Source organism: Drosophila subpulchrella, chromosome 2R (assembly GCF_014743375.2).
Source record: "Drosophila subpulchrella strain 33 F10 #4 breed RU33 chromosome 2R, RU_Dsub_v1.1 Primary Assembly, whole genome shotgun sequence".
NCBI classification, from domain to species: Eukaryota; Metazoa; Arthropoda; class Insecta; order Diptera; family Drosophilidae; genus Drosophila; species Drosophila subpulchrella.
In genome coordinates this window covers 5,433,658-5,456,474 of record NC_050611.1, presented here as the reverse complement: position 1 = coordinate 5,456,474, position 22,817 = coordinate 5,433,658, and the positions used below count along the sequence as shown (strand labels likewise).

The 22,817-nt window shown below is 42.5% G+C and overlaps 3 protein-coding genes across 6 annotated transcripts; 2 read left to right on the top strand and 1 right to left on the bottom strand.

The window, feature by feature from the left end:
• Positions 1–448: 448 nt before the first annotated feature.
• On the bottom strand, positions 449–9,864 carry LOC119550464. 2 transcript variants are annotated; one of them, XM_037859150.1, is made up of 8 exons: positions 9,683–9,864; positions 4,201–5,074; positions 2,914–4,094; positions 2,683–2,850; positions 2,334–2,613; positions 1,489–2,273; positions 1,191–1,426; positions 449–1,129 (listed from the first exon to the last, which is right to left on the bottom strand). In XM_037859150.1, exons 2-8 carry the CDS (start codon positions 5,003–5,005, stop codon positions 601–603), a joined length of 3,984 nt encoding a protein of 1,327 aa, XP_037715078.1. In that variant the 5' UTR covers positions 5,006–5,074; positions 9,683–9,864; the 3' UTR covers positions 449–600. The 2 variants fall into 2 exon arrangements, with proteins under 2 accessions (XP_037715078.1, XP_037715079.1); XM_037859151.1 differs by having other exon boundaries at positions 2,683–2,847.
• A 627-nt stretch (positions 9,865–10,491) lies between these two features.
• On the top strand, positions 10,492–15,167 carry LOC119549934 (probable G-protein coupled receptor Mth-like 3). Of its 3 annotated transcripts, none has more exons than XM_037858311.1 (9): positions 10,499–10,644; positions 12,711–13,217; positions 13,277–13,421; positions 13,487–13,672; positions 13,745–13,996; positions 14,064–14,235; positions 14,297–14,491; positions 14,559–14,646; positions 14,937–15,167. In XM_037858311.1, exons 2-8 carry the CDS (start codon positions 12,714–12,716, stop codon positions 14,641–14,643), a joined length of 1,539 nt encoding a protein of 512 aa, XP_037714239.1. In that variant the 5' UTR covers positions 10,499–10,644; positions 12,711–12,713; the 3' UTR covers positions 14,644–14,646; positions 14,937–15,167. The 3 variants fall into 3 exon arrangements, with proteins under 3 accessions (XP_037714240.1, XP_037714239.1, XP_037714241.1); XM_037858313.1 differs by lacking the exon at positions 10,499–10,644 and having other exon boundaries at positions 12,711–12,754; positions 12,820–13,217; XM_037858312.1 differs by lacking the exon at positions 14,559–14,646 and having other exon boundaries at positions 10,492–10,644.
• Positions 15,168–19,838: 4,671 nt separating this feature from the next.
• LOC119550439 (probable G-protein coupled receptor Mth-like 3) lies at positions 19,839–22,242 on the top strand. Its single transcript, XM_037859114.1, has 7 exons — positions 19,839–20,345; positions 20,405–20,549; positions 20,615–20,800; positions 20,873–21,124; positions 21,192–21,363; positions 21,425–21,619; positions 21,989–22,242. The coding sequence occupies exons 1-7, from the start codon at positions 19,839–19,841 to the stop codon at positions 22,041–22,043; spliced, it is 1,512 nt and encodes a 503-aa protein (XP_037715042.1). The 3' UTR covers positions 22,044–22,242.
• Positions 22,243–22,817: the final 575 nt, after the last annotated feature.

Here is a 22,817-nt window from a genome sequence, read left to right as displayed (position 1 = left end):
TTTATATTACTCATTAATTTGTAAGAATAAAAATTTAAAAACAATTAATTTAAAAGTATTTCTGTCTTGAACTCCAGTAATAAGTTATCCGAGACACGCACCATTTAACTAGTTCCTCTGAATGGAGTTGCCAGACCGTCATAACTCTCATTACAGAACGTGCCAATTTGAAAATGCCGCGGATCAACTTTTTTTGCAATCCTACCTCCTGGACTTCCTCTTTTTTTACTTTTTGACCAGTCACGTTTGTTAATCCGATTAGGGCTTACTACGTTTTCCTTTAAATAGACGGCCCTCGACTACAGGGCACGTAGACCTCCCATTGTTCGAGTAATTTTAAGGGCAACTGCGTAGACAGGCGCGATCCCTAAGCCTAAAATATGGAACATAAGAAGGGGTGGGTCGATCGACGGGCCATACCGGTTATAGGGATCAAAAGATTTCACACTTGGGAATACCAACTAATTGTTTTCGTTATTATTCGCATAACTACAAAGTAATATTCGTATTTTAGATAACTAGCGCTAATCAAGTCTAAGAAAGCAAGCGGATATGTGGATCGCATAAGAGTTACGCTATGTACGGTACGATATTAGTCAGTTAAATCACAGATGTATTATTTTGCGCGCACTCCTCCGCCTGCCCAGCCTCCAGGTCGAGCTCCAGCTCCACGCCGGGCGTCCTATCCGGTGGCTCGGCGTTCAGCACGAGGTTCTCTATGGATCGGAATGAGGCATCCTCCAAATGGGTGGACATGGCGGCGGTTGGGGGGCGAGGCAGGGTGCTGGCAGTGGCCGCATGCCCGCCTCCCTGCGACTGGCGGTGTCGCACAGAGGAGCGCAGTATGGTCACTACATCCTCCGCCGTATAGGGGCGCCTTTCCAGGGTGGAGGCCGCCGAGCGATGAAGCTTCCTGCCTAGCGATTGCGAGCGTTGGGCATAGCCAGCGGGTCGCTGGCCAATCTCAATGGACTCGGGACTGCTGCTAGATGCTGGCGAGGGATCTGCATTGGAGCTACTGCCAGCTGGATTGGTCAGTATGGTCAGGTAGTCAGGCGGTGCTGCAGGCGAAGCGGATTCCGCGTCGAGGGTGAGCACGGGTCGAGTACGACTGGAGTCTCCCAGAACCCTATGGGTTGCATAATTGATTAATTGCTTGTTTGCTTACGCTCAGAGGCTTTCTTTCTTACCTCCGCACGCTGCGACGGATGCTCTGGCGCAGAAGCTTGGCAAGACGCGCTCCAGTGGCCGTGGTGTAGGACGGAGGTGGCGTGTACTTTGGCGGAGCATCGTTCTGGGCATCGTGCTGGGTGCCCTCTACCGTCTGCCCCGAAGCATTGCGACGTCCTTGGGCTGCGCTTTGTCGCGCAGAGGGACGACGAGGCTCCTCCCCCTCCTCCGGCGGTCGATACAGCAGCTGGATGCGCTAATGAAGAAACAAATCAATAAATTATCAAGTTAAGTAAACCTAGATGTAAAGTAACTCACCTCTAAGATATCCGGTGGACCATGGGCCAGGTACCGGTAGATCTGTATAATAGCAGTCACTGGAATGACCAATAGCACTCCAATCTGAATGAGGCTGCCCATCTTTCGGGACCAATATGTGAAGTACGACTTTCCACGCCAATAGTAAAACTGATTCGATAGAGAGGCCTTGTAGTCAACGACCGACAACGTGATCAAACCAATGGGCAGCAAAACGTTCCAAGACAAAGCCAAGAAGGCAGACATTGAGCCACAAAGTCGCAGATCGTTCACCAGGTCATCTCCGTTGTAGGGACGACCTCGTATCATAAACACGCCAAAGATCTGAGCCGTCCAGATGATCGGAATAAACCAGGAGCCGCCCAGTAGGAAATCCACATAGTACAGGATCGAGATGCCCATCTCGGTGGCGAAGGGGATGCTCAGAAGCAGACCAGTGACGCAACTCAGCAGAACCGAGCTCGTAGAATTGCCCAAGGCACTTGAGATGGGTTTCCACATCACGCACAGCTGGGCAAGGCCAAAGCCCGCGAAAGTTGTAAAGGCCACTGCAGCCCACACCCACGAAATACTATCGCTGGCCAGCGAGAGCACTGCCGGAAAGATTTCCGAGATAAAGCGCAGCGCCTGGAAGCCACTCTCTACGTGGATCATAGTACGGTTCCTTCTGTAAGTCTCTCCAATGAAGGAGGAGTAGTGTGGAATCAGCGAGCGCGGATAGGAAAGCAGATAGGGATTGGTGTTTGATTGCAGCGAGTAAATGGACGTATAGCAATCAGGGTTTTCTGAAACGAAAGAGTTATAAAATAAGTTTTAAATTGTAAGCTCTATAGTATTAAACTCACCGAAGGATCCTGGCACATAAACATAGCCATGCTCCCACAGAATCTGTGCACAACACAGAGCTAGCAAGGCCATTAAACCCAATCCGATCAGGGTAATCAGAACCAGGAGAATAGCATCCCTCCTCAGAGCCGCCTTGTTGGCATTGGCGTGGCTTCTGCTGGTGATGGCAATCACAGAGGCTCCTAGCAGGCCCCAAGTGAGAAAGGTCTCCTGGGTAGCCGCCGTCCAGCTATTAGAGTTCACTAGAAAATCGTCGAAATCGCTGGCAGCAAAGATGTTCTATAAAATGTAGGGTAAATAGATTTTATAAAGGTCTTAAAAATTTAAGATTTTTCGCAGCAGACTCACCTGTATCCTGCTAGGATCCACGACGTAGACAAACTTGGCCGTCACCACCGCAAGAGCCACCAACGGCAGCGTGTAGATTATGTAAGCCAGCTTGCCTAAGGATTTTAAGCCTTTGCAGAGGATGAGAAACACGGCCGCCCAGATGAGGGCCAGGTAGAAGGCCAGCTGCTGAAGGAAGTGGCAGTGAGTCAGTTAGATGTGAAGCGGGATATAGGGGAGGGATGAACTTACCCGATCGTTGACGTGGAAGCGTATTCCGCTGGCATCAGGATGGTTGGCCAAGTGCAGTCGCTGTAGCACCACCACGTTGAAGTATTCGGCTACCGTCTGAGTGAGATTTCCGGTGGCATTCGAGGCATCATATCGATAGGGGAATGCCACCTCCTGCCAGCGATATCCACTGCGAGATGCTGTCGGGAACACATCCCTTAGGTAGACTAAAATCCAGGCCAGCGAGACAGTGGAGTACAAGGCCAGAAAGCATTGCTCCATCACCAAGGCTATGCCAACTCCTGCGCAAATCGGACTGATTTTCCACATGGAGACTGGACCGGCGCGAATTTTGGCGCCTAGGCACATTTGCAACCAAAGAAGTGGTATACCAAAAATCACCGAGAGCAAAAGAAACTGCAGCAGAAAGTTGCCACCGAAATTAATGGTGAGCACGGCAAATCGGCACATATTGAAAACTCCCAAAGTGCATCCAATCAGCGCCAGAGTGCGGCTGCCGGCATGTGGCCACTGACTGTTGAAGCCGCACTTCTCTCGCAAAAGCAATTGGAGCTGGTGCAGCGGTTCCAGGGGCGTGGTGCTACTGGCACTGCACATTGTCGTGGTCTGCACCGGGTCCGGCTCCTGTTCGGCAGAGCTGCTGCCGCTGCTGCTGCTGTCCGAGGGCAGGGAAACTGGGCTAGGCATCCGAGACGAGCGCGCCGAGCTCAACTCCGAGCATGTGGACATTATGGGGTGCGTGGGCGTCTCCTGCAGTTGTGGTTCTCGCATCTGCACGCGCGTGGGTGCACTCTGTGGCCGACTCTGGGCCAGAATCAAGGAACGAACAGGCGTGGGAGGTCCTTCCAAGCGGCGACCATATTGCCTGGGTCGCGGTTCCTCGCTCGAAGCCCTTACGTTCGTCTGCAGCAGGTTGTCGAAAATGTGTGCCTCTGTGAGCATCTGAGAGCCACCTGAAGTTGCTGCTGAAACTTGGCAATCGCTTTGGGAAAAACAGCGACGCATCTCAGCCTCGCGTCTGGGAGGCAGCTCTACCAACAAGGTCGGTATATCATCCTCCTCCCTTTCCCTCTCAGCTGTAGCTTTGGTGTCATCCTGCTCCATGGCGCGACGCATGGACTGACGCCTCCAAACGTCCATCACGGGTTCCGTAGATGTCTCTAGTGATGCAGTAGAAGATGCTAGAAAAGAGAGATGGTTAATATATCTTCATAACTTCTTAGCTAACCAAAGAGTAAGTTTTCAACCTGCTCTTAGCTTAGCTGTTCAACTAAAGTGAGTTCCAACCTGTTTGGCTTGTGGGCCTCAGTGAGCAGCTAAAAGTCTTCCTCATTTGATGCTCCCTCTCAAAATCTCCCTGGCCAGGCTCCTGTTCTTCGCTCTTCTTTTTATTTGATTTCTTTTTCCTGCTCAAGGGCAGAGTTCTAGTTCTGGGCTCCCTTTTCAAGCTGGAGTGGCCGCCCATGATGATCAGAGACTCTTCCCGGCACAAGGCATTGTCCATCTCCTCAAGATAGTTGTCCAGGTCCATGAGATAGTCCTCAACCTTGTCATCGTCGCTGCCAGAATTCATGGACGAGCTTGAGCAGGTGCCATTCAGCTGAGAGACATCGTGGACATCCAGAATGGCATCCAATTCGCTGAGCACACATAAGGCTTCGTCTGTTTCAGCAGCTTGTTTGATGGGCGTGCTCAATGGCGCCTGTTGCATCTCCTGGCTGCCACAAAAGGCACTCCGTTCGTCACCCAGGCCATCTCCTAATCTGAAGCTAATGGGTTGCAGCTGGAGGGGTTGTTTAGCCTGCTGGTGAAAGGATTGGGGCGTCTGTTGGATCTCAATGAGGTCATCGTCGCTCAATTCGTCGTCGTAATAGGCGCAGGCCTGTCGTATCGATTCGCTGGAAAGGCTGTTCGAGAGTCCAAACTGCTCCTGCTCCAATTGTTGCTGTCCGCGGCGAGCTTTGCCACCTGTTCCCGTGCCCAATCCCGCTCCGGAGGATGCGGCTCCCGATCCCGAGGGCGGCAGACTGGCGTAGGCGTTCGAATTGCGCTTGAAATCCCGGCCTGCTGCTTGCTGCTCCTTACTGCTCATCTTGGTGCATTGCCGGCTGCCACAGCTGATTGGTCCTGCCGGCAATGTTGAAAAGCTCTAAAATCGTTCCTACAAGGGGTTGAAAAAAGTGTTGGTTAATAACCCACCATTTCAAATGGGGACAACAGATTGTAATGGATTTAAACAACAACAAACTTCTTGACCAAAAAGGTTTGCAGAAAGAGAAAATTAGGTATAATAGCGTAAAAGTGGCAATTAACTCATTTTCTCTTTGTTAAAATGATTTCATAGTAAGATGGATCTTTAGAAACGCTAACAAGTTGTGATTAATTCATTTGCATAGAGAACTAAGTAACAAACTTTGAAGGCGAGAAAAGAATTCCAATCCAACCAGTTAATAGTACAACAACAATAGAATAATTATGAAGCACACTATGCAATATAATATTGCCTTTTTAGCTTTGAGTTTGCAAATTGATAAAGTAAGTCCCAAAGAATTTATGGTGATTCATTCAAAGAGTCATATTGATTTTATTAAGACAAACATATATGCATTCATATTTAATAAGTTAGATCACAAACTTTGAAGGCTAAAAAAGTTGTACCCTATTAAAAGACATGCAGAACATTTCAAAAGAGAAAGTTGCTCAATAACAAAAATCCTGGTGAAATCCTTGACTCATTCGGAAATTTCTTTATAGTGACTAATTTGGTAATGACTAATCATTTATTTTGATAAGCTAAGCTGATTCAAATTTGTTGCCCAGTTTAGTTAATTTTTGTATGCTAACAATAGCCAGGGCTTTTACTTTCTGGCTATAAAAGCTAACTAACTAACTTGTACCAAATTAAACGAGTTATTTCGTTGGAAGCATACAACTTAATAACCAAAGCGAAAAGCAATAATTAGCGAACAAGAATTCCATTAAAAATGTGCTAAAAGCGGGCTTGAGCTAATGAACAGATGAATCTGCAACATTAAGCTCAAATGGAATACAAATAAGACTAAATCAAATCATTTTTATGAGTAATCCAACCTTCTCGTGGCGCATAAAGTCGTACAGCATTTAATTACTTCTACAAGCGATAAGAGCTGCTCCAATTTAAAATACAGATTACGTCAAATCAAATCTATTTGATTTTTTCGGGGAATCCAAGCTTGCTATGGAGTCTCTTTTAAAGACAATAGCTATTTTTGGGAAATCCAATCTTATACAGATTATAGCGTTCCCCCAGATAAACGTCTCTCTAACCCACAATCAAATCAGAACCACCGATTGGGACAGGTCAGTGGGGAGATCACTTTGCATTATATGCAAAAGTGCAATCAAATGCAAACAAGCGCGTGCTCTTGCATTTTTACGGATGTTTGCACGTGAGTGAATCGCGTCTGCCAATAAAAAAATTATAAAAAACCAACAACAGCTGCTGTCAAATGGCCGAGAAAAAATATGAAAAAATTTTTAATAATAAATAAAAGTAACCAAAGCGAAAAAAAGTAGAAAAGAGCAGAGCGCATGTTCATTCAACTGATCAGGTGAATGTACTTCCGTTAATAAGTTTTTTAAAGCACGATATAAACAATCACTCGGAAAGGGAGTGCTGGAGTCTAGGCTTAAAAGGGGGGATCGTTGGCACGTTACCTCGATTCAAGTCAAAATTGTTTTATTGCCGCTGTTTCTGTTTGTTTTCGTATACCCTTGCAGGGGGATTTTTCGATAATGAAGGAGAGAATATAAAATAATATACATATATCTATATAATAAATCAGTTTTATAAAGACGTTCTATATAGACCTATCAAGTTGTTTTAATTGCTCATAAGGATAATAAGAATTTTCTTTTTTATCAAAAACATACCAATTAATAGTATAGTAACCATAGGAACCACTAAAACTAAGCTTGTTTACACCATAGCTGTCATAGAAACACCACAACTTTGGTTATTTTAAAGACAAGTGCAAAGAACATAGGGTTATAAACGTGTAATACGATTATAAAGACTTTTAATGACCGCAAAGGGTGTAGAAACTTCGTCTTGGCAAACTTCCCTTATCTATTTTTTTGGCCTACGATCTTACTGAATCACAAAGTCTGGTTTTATTTTATTTTGCATATGCTTAGCCGTGACCTTCGGCGCCGCCATAAAATCTCCGAAACTCACAAACCTGTCTTGCACTTCATTGCTTTATGGTAATACTGTGGTATATGGTATATAGTAGTAATAGAATGGGCAGCATCCACACTTAATTGGTGGCCCAGAGGTCAAATTATTTAGCGAAGCAGCGCCATTGATCGCAAATTCACATATGTATGTGCAAATATCTATATGTATGACCGAACACGTACCGTTAAAGTTCGCTGGCGCTCTCGTTTTCTCGCATTTCTCGCATTTTCGCACCGCACAAAAGTAAACAAAACAATTAGAGTCGCCGCATCAAGTGCAACTCGCAACTCCCAATGGAATGCTGGCAACTCTGGCCACCTGACCTTCGCCAAAAGTTGTATCTTAGCTACACACGTATGTATTTGTTTGCTACTGAAATGGCAACACCCAGGTGCACTAAACTAATCACCAAACATTGCTGGCCAACTTGTTTTCCTTTTCTATCTGTACAGAGTGTGCAATTACAATGAAATTGACATTCACCAAACAAATAAAACTCGTTAATGCTGCCACGCACACACACACTCACACAAATTGGCTCCATTGTGCGTGAGTCTTGAGTGTGCATGTGTGTTTAGTAAGCGACTAGGGTTGCAACTTATGCTGATCGCGAGATGCGAGGCTTTCGACGGTTCAATCGCAGATGCGGGCAGGTGGTCCATCCCTGGCACAGTGGATGCCGGCTAAGAGGAACTGCTGAAGTTAAACTTTAAACATTGGGAAACTTTAAATTTAACCATTGAAACAGTTTAAACTGTTTAATAAATATATCAGCATAATAAGATTTATGTACATAATCTGATCTTTATGATTTACTTTGTTATAATGCATAACTTATAAACATTATCTCGTTAACAAGTTTTATTTTTTGAAATAAAGTTGGTATATCGTCTAGCCTAAAAAGATTACAAAATGTAATCTTAAGTATATTATAGTTTCAAAGTATTATGAGCTTAATAAACTTTAAATATGCCTATAAATTTAGCGCCTTTTAATATTTGTAAGCTTATTAGGAATAGTAAAAAAAATGTAATCAATGAAAAGGTTAAATCTTATGAGAAACTGCTGAAGTTCAACTTTAGGTATTGGGAATCTTTAAATTGAAACAGTTTAAGCTGTTAAAAAAATATTTGAAGAGATATAAGCAAATTTTGATTTATATAAAAAAATGATCTTTATGACTTACTTTGTTATGACTCATAACTTATAAACATTATTTAACAGTTAAAAAGTTTTATTTTTTAAATGAAGTAGTAATTGCCTCTAACTTAAAAGGATTACAAAATGTTTTCGTGATACGCATGTTATAGTTTCAAAGTACTTGTTAATTTCTTATGAAAAGGTTAAATCTTATGTTAGTAATCATCAATAGTGATTATAGGTGGTATTTAAAGAAAACGCTTAAATTCTTTTATGATCTTTATACCAGTAAATTACTAATAAACTGACAGTTGCTTTCAGATATTGCAAAGCACTTTCTTTTTCTGAACCTCTCCTCAACCCTCAGTTTCTCTTAGCCTGTACTCACTGTATCTGCGCTATCTACAAGAGTAGCTGCCTGTTGTAAAACATCAAACGTAGAGATCGGCACGTTTTTATGCGAGTTTTCCACAGATAGCTGCAGATAGCGCTGAAGTAGGGGCCCCGAACTTTTTCCCCCTCCTTATGAGTCGTATGAGTAATGCAGGCGACAGACTGCAACTGCGCCTTCAATTGAGTTCAATATTTAAGGGAAGCACTGGGTCAATTGCAAAACAAACGATATACAGCCATATGGATATAGAAATTCTGAGCACATCGCAGTTGAGATAGCGGGAATTTGTTATTTGTTTATTTTTGCATTCTCCTCTGGCAGGCGGAAGAAAGAAAGAGAAAGAGAACGGTAAATAGCCCGCCCTGCTTTTGTTTTTTTTCTTCTGCGCTGTTGAAATTGTGTGTATTTGCAAAACATTGCCAACACACACACACACACATATAAGCACAGTTTATCCAGAGTTTATAATGAATAACTGTTAAACAAAAAAAAAACGCTGATTGGGCTTTTGCGGTTCGCTGGGGAATACCTTAATGGGCGGATTGATCATTCGCGGGGAAGGGGGCGGGGCAGCTCACAGCTGTTTTCAGCGACTGACCCGAAAAGAAAATGCGATAAAAGCAAGCGCGTATGCGCAGCACGCTCGAAAAACCGAAAAATCGGTGTGTACTTGTGGGTAGAAGTGAGATTGAGATTTCCAGATACGTGTCGCGCTCTCTTCCTCCCCTCCCTCTCTCACTCACTCACGCTCTTCCCCTTCCAGCGTTTGAGCATGTGTGTGCGTGCGTCGCTTTGTTTCTCACCGTACGAAAATGTGTTTTTTTAAAAAAGATTCCAAAATGGAAAGGTAACGGACTGGAAGGGGTTTGGGGCGGGAAACGGTCGCTGCTTGCCACACCACACTCCGCTGCTGCACTCTCCGTCCCGCTCGCTCTCGCCCACACTCCGTGAAATGCAGCAGCAGCAGCACTCACACACACACCAGCACTTTTCTATTGCATATGCAGAATACTCACACACGAGCGCGTATTTGGTAATTGGTAATTTCGATATTCCCGTAACTTCGGATTTTCTAATATTTCACTGTCTTTTGGGGCCTACTTGGCGGTGAAGCTTGTGCGTTTTTAGCGACCTGAGCTTCATTTGGGGCCCGCTTTCGAGCAGCGCACACGACTTGACGCGGAGAGAACACGATTGCTTGGATGTAGATAGAGGTGGAGAGACAACGAAACGATGTTTTCAAAGCATCAGTTCAAATCGAATATAGTTTTTTAGTATTTTTTTGGTTGAACGTAAGCAAACGCAAGCAAACGTAAACAACTGCAAGTGTCAGTAAAAAAGCGAGATAGAAGATAACTGGAATAGAGGTGGAGAAACATCATAACAACGATGTTGTTGCTATCTCCCTCTTTTACTGCCACTTACGGTTGCTTAAGTTCAAACGCAAAAATACTGAATACACGATTTCGTAAGAAGACAATCCATCTTGTATTAGCTGGAAATGCAATCTGGTTCGCAAACATCGATGTTTCTTCACCATTAATTAGTTTTTTGATCAGTGTGCAATGTAACCGCTGAATTAGTGCTTCTGCTACTCTGAGAAAAATACGTTTAGCACCATTTTTTCAAAAATACCAGAAATATTTTAAACCAGCCCGCTGAAATGTCAGGTGGGTGTCTTTGCTAGCCCAGCGGCGTCAGCCACCCAACATAGCTGATTTCTTAGCACACGAAATCTTTCAAAAGCATTATTTCTTGCAGACAGTTTTTATACTCTTGGGTTTTAGAATTCGCTAAGTGAACAGTGTTTTCTATTTCGACAACATAAATACATAACATAAATACATTAGCTAATACAGCTGTTAATACATAACATAACAACATCATATTAAGGTTGTTTTAAACAAAAATGTCGCAATCTTAATTTTATGATTCAGTCGCAAAACAAGCTCGATCGAATTCGTGTCTACCCTGATCTGTGAGTGGTTTCGCTTTCTATATAAAGTACATAAGTATTAAATTTGAATCAGTCTTATACAAGCTTTAAAGCTGGTTACGCCCTTTTAATTTGTTTCCAAAAAAATCAACGATAGCGTGGATTGAAGAGAGCATTTGCTTCCGGCGATGCCGGTTGATCTCCTTAAGCACATTCTGACTGTTTGTGTATACATACATATTTATGCATGTGTACGTGACCACAATCTTGCTGTTACTCGTAGAGTAAAGGGGTATACTAGACTGTTCAGAATGTATGTATCAGGTAGAAGGAAGCGTCTCCGACCGCTTATAGTGTATATATTCTTGATCAGGATCACTAGCCGAGTCATCTAGCCATGTCCGTCTGTCTGTCCGTCCGTATGAACGCTGTGATCTCGGTAACTATTAAAGCTAGAAATTTGGGATTTGGCGAATAGAGTCGTGAAACCGCACAAACCGGCCGAACACGTAACGCCCACAATTTTCATGCTAGAAAAATATAAAAAATTTTTTTTTTTATTTAAAAGATTTTTTTATTAGTTTTGTCAATACCTACCGATTAAACCATTTTAACGCCCACAAGCCGTGCATACCTCCATCTCCCTTTGGCCCCTTCAGCTGAGTAACGGGTATCTGATAGTCGAGGCACTCGACTATAGCGCTCTTCCTTGTTTTTCTCCGTGCGTCTGGTACAACAAACTGCTGTATACCCTTCAAGAGTAGATGTTATTCTAGCTAAGATCAACAGGGGCGATTTCTTCGGAAAAGATTTTTGTGTCATCGCCGATAAAGATGGCTTCTAGCGGTATACAAATGCAATGCTGCTCTTGCTCGGTATTGCCGGTTACTTTGGCTGTCCTATCTTATCTTGAATATAACTTTTTTGTTTAAGTTCAACTTTTCACCAAAATGTTAAAGATAAAAGACTTAAAAAACAAAAAAGAATGTCAAGAGTATTTTTGTATGATGTTTGATTATAAGTCAGTTTTTTTAAAGTTTCATCTTATATATTTATTATGTTTTATTGTATTTTTTTTTTATATATGATAATTAAAAAAAAAAAATTTCGTTTAAAATAATAAATTTAACATTTTTAGCAGTAATAACAATTGTAAAATTGACAAATTAAATCATGACCTTTAGTCTACCTTTAAGCTAAAAGTAATGCCTTTTTTTTAATTGTATAGGCTAATAAAATGTTTTTATAAAAGGGAATATATAGTATGTACACGATTTTGTTCCCATTTTCGTTAAATAATTTTGGTTTTTTTAACTTTCTGATAAGAAAATAAAAATACATATTTATCAAAAAAATGCTGATAAAAATCGTTCTTGCGTGAAACAGATGTCAGTTGACCCTGAAAAGTTGTATACCCTTGGCAATTCTATAAAAATAAAGCGGCTAGCCAATTCTTGGAAATTTCATTATGCACAATACCGAGAATTCTAGTTTAGACAGTTCTGCGAATTGAAATAAAAACAACTCATTCGTGTTTTGAATCGCACATACACATACAATGAGATCGATACGGATCGATACGGCAGTATTCGGCGAACAGTGACTTTTATACAATCCCATTTTCGCGTTCCATTATCCACTGTCCAAATATGCACGCATATAAGAAGTTGAAAATGTATTGGCCAAACAGACTAAGAAAACAAAAGAAAGAAGTATACATCGTATACATATTCATACTCGCCAAAATGTGGAAAAAGATTGTTCCCCAAATGATCTTAATTTCCAGAGAATTTAATAATTAAAAATGTTTCCTCCAATTTAACTTTATATACGCTGAATTTTATATAGACATATGTATGTTTATGCTCGTAAAAAGATCGTAAACGCAGATTAAAAGTTCTGCCCACTCCTCAACAATATAAATGGCCTTATACTCTTTAACTAATTCAACATAACATTTTTTTTTTTATTTATCGTTAATCGTTGATCAACCAACTTAATGGCTATAAAACGTTGTATACGACAACAACAATGATGTATTTTCTAATACCCTCTCTGATCAGAATTTGATCATGAATGACTTAACATCTCTAGTTTTTCTTTTACAGAAAATGCGGTTACTCATTGGATTGCTTGCCACCGTTCTACTGACGTCGGTTGAAAAATCAACTGCTGATATTCCCGATTGCGATTTCTATGATACTGTAGATATTTCAGATGCTCAAAAGTTTTCTAACGGATCGTACCTATATGACAGCTTACTGATTCCCGCCAATTTGGTGGGTGAATATGACTTCGAGATTTTGCCTGATGGAACAAAAAAATTCGGTTCGAGGCACATGAGAGGATGTGCCTGCAAACTAAGGCCCTGCATTAGATTTTGCTGCCCTCACAATCACAAAATAAGGAGCGGCAAATGCTTTGGTGAAATGTCAATAGACGAACTGGAGAGCCACAATCGCTACGTGAACGTGACCCTCAACAACGGAACGGTGGCCAAAAGACACTTTAAAGAGGATCTAGTCGTCCAATCGGATCTGCCCTTGCCCTGTGGTGACGAAAGCATGCCTCACGCAGATCACACAAAGCCTGGACACGGCTTCACACTGTTCGAGGTTCCTTTTGCTGGTATATCTACCAAATGCCGAGCTTAATCGTTATTAATCTTCCCTAGAATGGAACCTTTTTTCGGGCTTGGGACAGTGTGTACTTGAATAAGGCGCAATACTGCGTGCAGCACATTGAATTTCAGGGTGATAGTATTCGCATTGCTCCCCACTTTTGCCGTCTTGAAACCTCGAAAACCGGGCAGAGCGTCGGTAAGATATAATTTTTATTTTACTTTAGGCTCTTTTTGACATCCACCGCCTTTCTCTTCCTACAGTGATGATAATATCATTGATATGTATGGTTCTCACGATCAGCGTGTACCTCTACGTGAAGAAGCTTCAGAACTTGCACGGAAAGTGCTTTATGTGCTACATGGTCGCCCTGTTCATGGCTTACCTACTCCTGCTCCTCGACTTGTGGCACTTTTTTACACTGCCCTCGACCATATGCACCACATCAGGTTAGCTTATAGCGATTATGGGGCCATAAAGCAGTTAAATAGTAACACCAATTTATGTTATATCATCTGTAGGATTTGTGGGCTACTTTTTCGTCATGGCCGCGTTCTTTTGGCTTTCTGTCATTAGTCTGCATCTCTGGAACACGTTTAGCGGCACCGCCCATTCGCTGAACCGATTCCTGCCTGAACATCGATTTCTGGCCTACAACAGTTACGCTTGGGGCATGGCACTGGCTATGACCGGTGTCACCTTCCTGGCTGACAAGGTTATAGAGGACAGGGACTGGGCTCCTCGTATGGGCACCACTCAGTGTTGGATCTACAGTGGGTTCTGATATCCGTTTGAAATGTGGTGGTAGGACCTTCATGCAACTTCCTTTTTCATCCTCAGCTGGCGACAACGTTGGCTTGCTGTACTTCTATGGGCCGATGTTACTGTTGATTGTTTTCAACATAACCATGTTCATCCTGACTGCTATTCGCATAGTAAAAGTAAAGAAGGAAGTCCAGAACTTTTCCCAACAGCAAAGAAGAACCAACAAGCTGAACTCGGACAAACGAACGTAACGTTAACATGGCACTCATATCTTAGCGTTTCAAGTACCTCTCATGATCCCACAACAGTTACACCTTCTTCCTGCGTCTCTTCATCATCATGGGTTTGTCGTGGAGCTTGGAGATTGTGTCCTTCCTTGTGAGCCGTGACCCTTTCTGGCGTAAGGTTTTTGTGGTGGCCGACTACTTAAACTGGTCCCAGGGCACCATCATATTCGTGCTGTTTATCTTGAAGCCTAGCACTCTAAAACTCTTAAAGGATCGGTAAGTAATCTGTGGTTCTGAAAATAGATCGAATAACCAGGTACCATCATTATCTTTGAATGAGCAGCATTAAGGGAAAGAAAGAGGAAGATCGTGACAGTGAGGAAGAGATCTCGCTTGATAATACGAAATTTGACCCAAGTATCCTTTAATAGGTAATCCAAAGAGAATTGTTTTTCTGTGTTATGTTGGTGCTGGATACCTACCCTCTTTTTAATACCACTAAAAAGGTGCCCCTCGATCTTGAATGCCTTATCGAAAATCGAATTATGCTAATCCGACGGGCTTGCCCCATATATGTCTTGACTCACGTGTATTTCTTGCCTTTAACATTTCGCTTAGCATGGTGCTTGCCTCAGTCGTTACATAACCTTAATTTTGCATGATGTGTGGGTTTATTAGGTCCTTATTTTATGTCACACTTATAATGCTTTTTCCATCCTAGGGGACAACCAAAATACACCTGGAGTGCCATCAATACGAAATCGAGAGAAAGTTGAAGTGCGCATTTTGCAAGTGAGGGTCTGTATTTGAGTATTTATTGGTAGGAAGTCTCATTTCTTCCTAGCCTACAACTGGAAGATTTTCGAAGTTTTAGGGATGGAGCAGCACTCGCACCCACTCGGAACCTTAACTACCTCAAATTTTACATGGGAGCTTAACGTGTAAATTAAGAATAAGAAACATTTAATTTAGTTTAAAATGAAGAAATACATTTGTCTTTGGAAAAACAGCGTATTTTTCTCGTGACTAACAAGAATTTTTCGTATGAATAATTATCAAATAACAATAATCACATAATTATGAAAAATTTGTGACTAGTCCTTTTTATACCCTTGCAGAGGGTATTATGATTTCAGTCAGAAGCTTGCAACGCAGTGAAGGAGACGTTTCCGTATATATATTCTTGATCTGATCGATCTAGTCTCTCAGTTTTAAAGCTTTTGGGGCTGAAACTTTTCCAAAGGGTTATTTCTTTTGCATGTAGTATATAAGTCGGAAACAGCCGGATCGGACAACTATATCTTATAGCTTCCATAGGAATAATCGGAGAAAAACATTTTTTTATTTATTTCTTTGGTGTTTTTTAACATATAAACTCCTATGCTTGGAAATAACATTTTTTAATTAGTTCTGAATTTTGAAGTTAATTTCATCAAAATCGGACGACTATATCATATAGCTGCCATAGGAAAGATCGGAAAATTGGTGAGAAAGTAATATGAAACATTTTATAGCTTCGGTGATTTTTAACATATAACCTCCTACGCTTGGAAATAACATTTCTTTATTAGTTCTGAATTGCGAATTTAATTTCATCAAAATCGGACGACTATATCATATAGCTGCCATAGGAACGACCGGAAAATTGGTGAGAAAGCTGGTGGGAAAATAATATGAAACAAATTATAGCTTCGGTGTGTTTTGACAGGAGTTTGTATTTTTAAATTTAATAATTATAACTGCAAGGGTATACAAACTTCGGCTTGTCGAAGTAAACTTCCTTTCTTGTTTAAATGTTAAAATAAACTATTTAACCTTTGTTGTGTTTGTTCTTATCGTGTTGTTTGTGAAAATTACTGAAGCGTTATAAAAAAAATTATTAATGACGAATTTTTATTCCTTGCCCAACTTTTAATGGGCAATTTGGAATTTTTTTGTGATTAGTATATATATTTTCTTAGAATTCATTGATTGTTTTGCAGTATTATACAATGTTTCATATTTAAACCATTTGCTTTTGAGTTTATTTAAATTGGTCTTGCAATCTAAAGTTAAGACTGTAAATGATTTCTTATATTATCTTGTATTATATATATATTAAAGTGTATGAGTGGAATGAAATTTTATAGTTCACATAAACACTTCACATAATCATCATGCAACCCCAGCTTAATTTAATTTAATTAATTTAGAGCTTATCAAACAAAAATATGACAAAACAAAATCACTGTGAACGGCAAACCAAGTAGTGACGAATAGCATAGGGAGTGCGCTTTTATTTATATTAAAGGTCATGTTTTTTTTTTTGAGAAAGATACAATATATGTTAAGTTGTAACGAACTGATTTTGTTTGTCTGCTCGCTACGAGATTCGTGCGGCTAGCTCAGAAGATTGTGTGTTCGTCCCACCAAATGTATATGACGGGACTGCCCCGTAGATCAGTGAGAAAACACTGGGTTGAGTAATGACAGTGGGTTTTATTCTCGTGTTATTAATACAGCGGGTGCGTGGCTGGGCTGGCCCCGGTATCTCCTCGCTCTGGTTCCACAGGCTGCTGATGTTCCTCGTCCTGGCCTGTCGACGCGTTGACTTGACGACCGCTGGCTCCTGTGTCTCGGGATGCTCGTAGTGGCCGCCTCTGCTCGCTTGCCGACGCGCTGCCTCGGGGTCGCTTGTCGCGCCTTGGACTCGCAGAGAGTTCGGCCTTGTGGGCTTAGGGAAGCGTCACCGTTCTCAGACTACGGTGAACAAGCCTTGCTCTTCAGGCCAATGCTTTTCGAGGCAATACCTGTCCCTTGGTCTGTCCGGGACGGACCCGCTGGGTTCTTGCTCAGATCGCGCTGACAGTCAAGGCTAACGCCAGGAAGCTGCCTAGCAGTTCACTTCGCTTTACGCCTAGCGAAGACGAACGTTCCACTCGGCTTCACCCTAATGCTTGACGTCCGCGACGCTCCTGCGCTCCCCAATGAGCTCCGCGCGGCGGGTGATGTCTGCTGGCGTCGCTGCCGATGTCCTCTGCGCTGTTTCCTGTCTTGCTGCTGGGCTTCTCCAGGACAACGCCTCTTGAATGCCTCAACGGGTCGTTCGCTCGCCTTTCCTGACTAGTAGCTTGGCGTTCTGGCACTCGGGGTTTTGGGCAGTTGCTGTTCGGGAACTTCGCCGGTAATCGCAGGGCTCTCCAGGCCAACGCCCCTTGAAACCACAAATCGGTTTACCGCTCGTCCTTCACTCCAGGTCCTGCTTGGTCGGGCAAGGTACGCTGGGTCTTAGACAACTTTCCTCCCCGAGCTCGCGGTTCCTCGTCGCAGGCCTCTTTCGCTTGACTCTGACAGACCCGCCGGGCGATTCGCCAGGGTGTGGTCGTGACAAAGTTGGAAACCAAACGCCTTGACTTAGCCACTTGTGTCTCAATTCGGAGATTCCTGATGTCCAAATCCCGAACGTCTCGACGTGGCGATCTTGCTCCTTGTATGCTTCACACGGCGCTGCTTCCGACGACTCGCCTTGTTGTATCTCCCTCGTAGATTACTTGGTTGACTGACTGTTCACTTTGGTATTTTGACTGATCTTGATGGTTTGACTCCTCGTGATCGTGCTTCCAGCGCTGGGCCCACTTATATAGGGCTCCTGGTACCGTTAATTCTTGGCATCTGCGCATGGCACCACTTCAGGGTCCAAATTCCGCGGATTTACCGTTCGACCTTTCGCCCTCTGCACACGGCCCCACACTAGGGTGCTAAGAGCGGCGATCTACCGTTAACCCTCCGCTCTTTCTCTCCAAGCTCTCTTTCCTCGTACTCTTCAAACTCTCTCGAGCCGAATTCTCCAAGCTCTCTCGTACTAAATTCTCAAAATTCTCTCTTGAACTGAATTCTCCAAACTCTATTGAACTGAATTCTCCAAAACTCTCTTGAACTGAATTCTCCAAACTCTCTTGAACTTAATTCTCTAAACTCTCTCTTCCCGCAGTGCCGTTACTACGCGTATTCGCCGCGTATCTGGTAAGCGGCCGGCCATCTGTTGCTGCTGCTGCTGAGATTTGTGGGGAGTTATTCAACTCCTCACAAAGTCTAATTAAAATAAATTTTGCAGATGACGGCAGGGAATGGGAAGAGCTATCCCAGCTACCCAAGAACAATTTTTTCAGATTTCAAACGATGGGCTATTAAGAACTAATTTGTGTAAGAGTTTTTTGCAGGGACCGAAAATTATCATTTTTTGTGAGTTTTATATTGAAAAGAGTTCTGTGATTCTAACTTATACATGCCACTATTTTTACTCTCGTCTACGAGGGCTGTACAAATTACTCAATTTGAAGAGAAAATAACAGTCTAATTACTCTTGCCGGCAAAGTATCTAAAAATCATACCAATTGGAAAAAGAAATACCAGAATATCTTAGTAGGTCATTTAAAATTAAAATCACCAATAATGATTATTCATGATCCCTGGTTTTATGTGCGTTTCGTTACTTTTTTGATTGCGTAGTGAGTAATATTTTTATCCCGGAGTCTGAAACATTCTGTGGAGTACATCAGTCACGACTGAACCCTTGCAAGAGCCTCATAGTTAAAGCGCTTGCTTTTGTAAGTTTTCATTTCTGTAATTATATCCGTTACTCGTAGAGTAAAAGGGTATACTAGATTCGTCGGAAAGTATGTAACAGGCAGAAGAAAGCGTTTCCGACCCCATAAAGTATATATATTCTTGATCAGGATCACTAGCCGAGTCAATCTAGCCATGTCCGTCTGTCCGTCTGTCTGTCCGTCCGGATGAACGCTGAGATCTTGGAAACTATGAGAGCTAGGCTATTGAGATTTGGCGTGCAGATTCCTGAGCTTCTTACGCAGCGCAAGTTTATTTCAGTAGGGTGCCACGCCCACTCTTACGCCCACAAACCGCCCAAAACAGTGGCTCCTACAGTTTTGATGCTAAAATAAAAATTTTAACTGAAATGTATTGTTCTCATCAATACCTATCGATAGACCCAAAAAAATATTTGCCACGCCCACTTTTACGCCCACAAACCGCCCACAAACTTCAAAAAATCGTAAATATGAACGTGGATATCTCGGAAACTATCAAGGATAGAGAATTGGGATCTCAAATTTAGATTCAGTAGCCTTGTGCGCAGCGCATGTTCGTTACGCGAATATGCCACGCCCACTCTAACGCCCACAAGCCGCCCAAGCCTATGGCGCCCACAATTTTCAAGCTAGATACAAAATTTTAACTGAACTGTATTGGTCTCGTCAATACCTATCGATTGACCCAAAAAAAATTTGCCACGCCCACCCTAACGCCCATAACGCTTAAATCTGTCTACCGCCGGTAGGTGGCGCATTTCAATCTCGCTTTGCTGCTTGCTTATCTCCATTTCCCTTTGGTCCCTTTAGCTGAGTAACGGGTATCTGATAGTCGAGGCACTCGACTATAGCATTCTTCCTTGTTTTTTTTGCTGCTATCCATTAAAGTTCTGTGTGTGTATTCCAAATAAATAAAATTTTCTAAGGTTTTAAGGCACAGGTGCAAGCGACCCGGAAGCCTTTTGGAAATTAGCGTATCTGTAGGATTCTGTACAATACAATTTTACTTAAAAGTAAATTAAAGAAAATTTTTGAAAATGCGGCTAATTTTTGGATCGTTTGTCGCCGTAATTTTGCTGTTAACGATTAAAACAACAAGAGCGGAGATAATTAATTGCGACTTTTACGACACTGTGGATATTTCAAGTGGTGAAAAGTATCCGAACGGTTCGTACTTATATGACGGCTTACTGATTCCCGCCGACTGGGTGGCTGAGTATAACTTCACGCTTTCGCCCAATGGCTCCAAAGAATTTGTGCCGAGCTACATGAGAGGGTGTGCCTGCAAACTAAGGCCCTGCATTAGGTTTTGCTGCCCTCACAATCACAAAATAAGGAGCGGCAAATGCGTTGGTGAAATGTCAATAGACGAACTGGAGAGCCACAATCGCTACGTGAACGTGACCCTCAACAACGGAACGGTGGCCAAAAGACACTTTAAAGAGGATCTAGTCGTCCAATCGGATCTGCCCTTGCCCTGTGGTGACGAAAGCATGTATGAATTAGATCACACAAAGCCTGGACACGGCTTCACACTGTTCGAGGTTCCTTTTGCTGGTATATCTACCAAATGCCGAGCTTAATCGTTATTAATCTTCCCTAGAATGGAACCATTTTTCGGGCTTGGGACAGTGTGTACTTGAATAAGGCGCAATACTGCGTGCAGCACATTGAATTTCAGGGTGATAGTATTCGCATTGCTCCCCACTTTTGCCGTCTTGAAACCTCGAAAACCGGGCAGAGCGTCGGTAAGATATAATTTTTATTTTACTTTAGGCTCTTTTTGACATCCACCGCCTTTCTCTTCCTACAGTGATGATAATATCATTGATATGTATGGTTCTCACGATCAGCGTGTACCTCTACGTGAAGAAGCTTCAGAACTTGCACGGAAAGTGCTTTATGTGCTACATGGTCGCCCTGTTCATGGTTTACCTACTCCTGCTCCTCGACTTGTGGCACTTTTTTACACTGCCCTCGACCATATGCACCACATCAGGTTAGCTTATAGCGATTATGGGGCCTTGAAGCAGATAAATAGTCACATCACCTTTTGTTATATCATCTGTAGGATTTCTGGGCTACTTTTTCGTCCTGGCAGCGTTCTGTTGGCTTTCTGTCATTAGTCTGCATCTCTGGAACACGTTTAGCGGCCCCGCCCATTCGCTGAACCGATTCCTGCCTGAACATCGATTTCTGGCCTACAACAGTTACGCTTGGGGCATGGCACTGGCTATGACCGGTGTCACCTTCCTGGCTGACAAGGTTATAGAGGACAGGGACTGGGCTCCTCGTATGGGCACCACTCAGTGTTGGATCTACAGTGGGTTCTGATATCCGTTTGAAATGTGGTGGTAGGACCTTCATGCAACTTCCTTTTTCATCCTCAGCTGGCGACAACGTTGGCTTGCTGTACTTCTATGGGCCGATGTTACTGTTGATTGTTTTCAACATAACCATGTTCATCCTGACTGCTATTCGCATAGTAAAAGTAAAGAAGGAAGTCCAAAACTTTACCCAACAGCAAAGAAGAACCAACAAGCTGAACTCGGACAAACGAACGTAACGTTAACATGGCACTCATATCTTAGCGTTTCAAGTACCTCTCATGATCCCACAACAGTTACACCTTCTTCCTGCGTCTCTTCATCATCATGGGTTTGTCGTGGAGCTTGGAGATTGTGTCCTTCCTTGTGAGCCGTGACTCTTTCTGGCGTAAGGTTTTTGTGGTGGCCGACTACTTAAACTGGTCCCAGGGCACCATCATATTCGTGCTGTTTATCTTGAAGCCGAGCACTCTAAAACTCTTAAAGGATCGGTAAGTAATCTGTGGTTCTGAAAATAGATCGAATAACCAGGTACCATCATTATCTTTGAATGAGCAGCATTAAGGGACAGAAAGAGGAAGATCGTGACAGCGAAGAAGATATCTCGCTTTATAACACGAAATTTGACACAAGTATCCTGTAAGAGAGAATTGTTTTCTGTGTTATGTTGGTGCTGGATACCCTCTTTATACTATCACGGGCTTGCCCCATAAATGTCTTGACTCAGGTGTACTTCTTGCCTTTAAAATTTCGCTTAGCATGGTGTTTGCCTCAGTCGGTACATAACTTAATTTTGCATTATGTGTGGGTTTATTAGGTCCTCATTTTATGTCACACTTATAATGCCTTTTCCATCCTAGGGGACAACCAAAATACACCTGGAGTGCCACCACTACGAAATCGAGAGAAGGTTGAAGTGCGCATTTTGCAAGTGAGGGTCTGTAGTTGAGTATTTATTGGTAGGAAGTCTCATTTCTTCCTAGCCTACAACTGGAAGATTTTCGAAGTTTTAAGGATGGAGCAGCACTCGCACCCACTCGGAACCTTAACTACCTCAAATTTTACACGGGAGCTTAACGTGTAAATTAAGAATAAAAAACATTTCATTACGACCAGCTGTACGCATTTTCTAAGATGTACATAAATTTCTTATAAACTTTTCAAATGTTTTGTGTTTACTTTCCTTGTGCTGAGCCAGTAGTTAGGAAGTTCCAGGTTATAGTACGACTACCAGAAGAGAGGGTGTGATTCGATAGGGAATATACCTTTATTTAGAGCTCCTAGATATAAAGTCTCCATTCTATTTAACATACAACTGAAAGTTTATATAGTATATCAGAGGCCAACCTTTTCGGCTTAGCCCAGTCACTCGCAACTTTAACTACCTTACATTTTACCGAAGAACTAAACTTTTAGTTTAAAATGAAGAAATACATTTGTCTTTGGAAAAGCAGCGTATTTTACTCGTGACTAACAAGAATTTTTCGTATGAATAATTATCAAATAACAATAATCACATAGTTATGAAAAATTTGTGACTAGTCCTTTTTATACCCTTGCAGAGGGTATTATGATTTCAGTCAGAAGCTTGCAACGCAGTGAAGGAGACGTTTCCGTATATATATTCTTGATCAGCATCACTAGACGAGTCGATATAGCCATGTCTGTCTGGCCGTCTGTCAGTCCGTT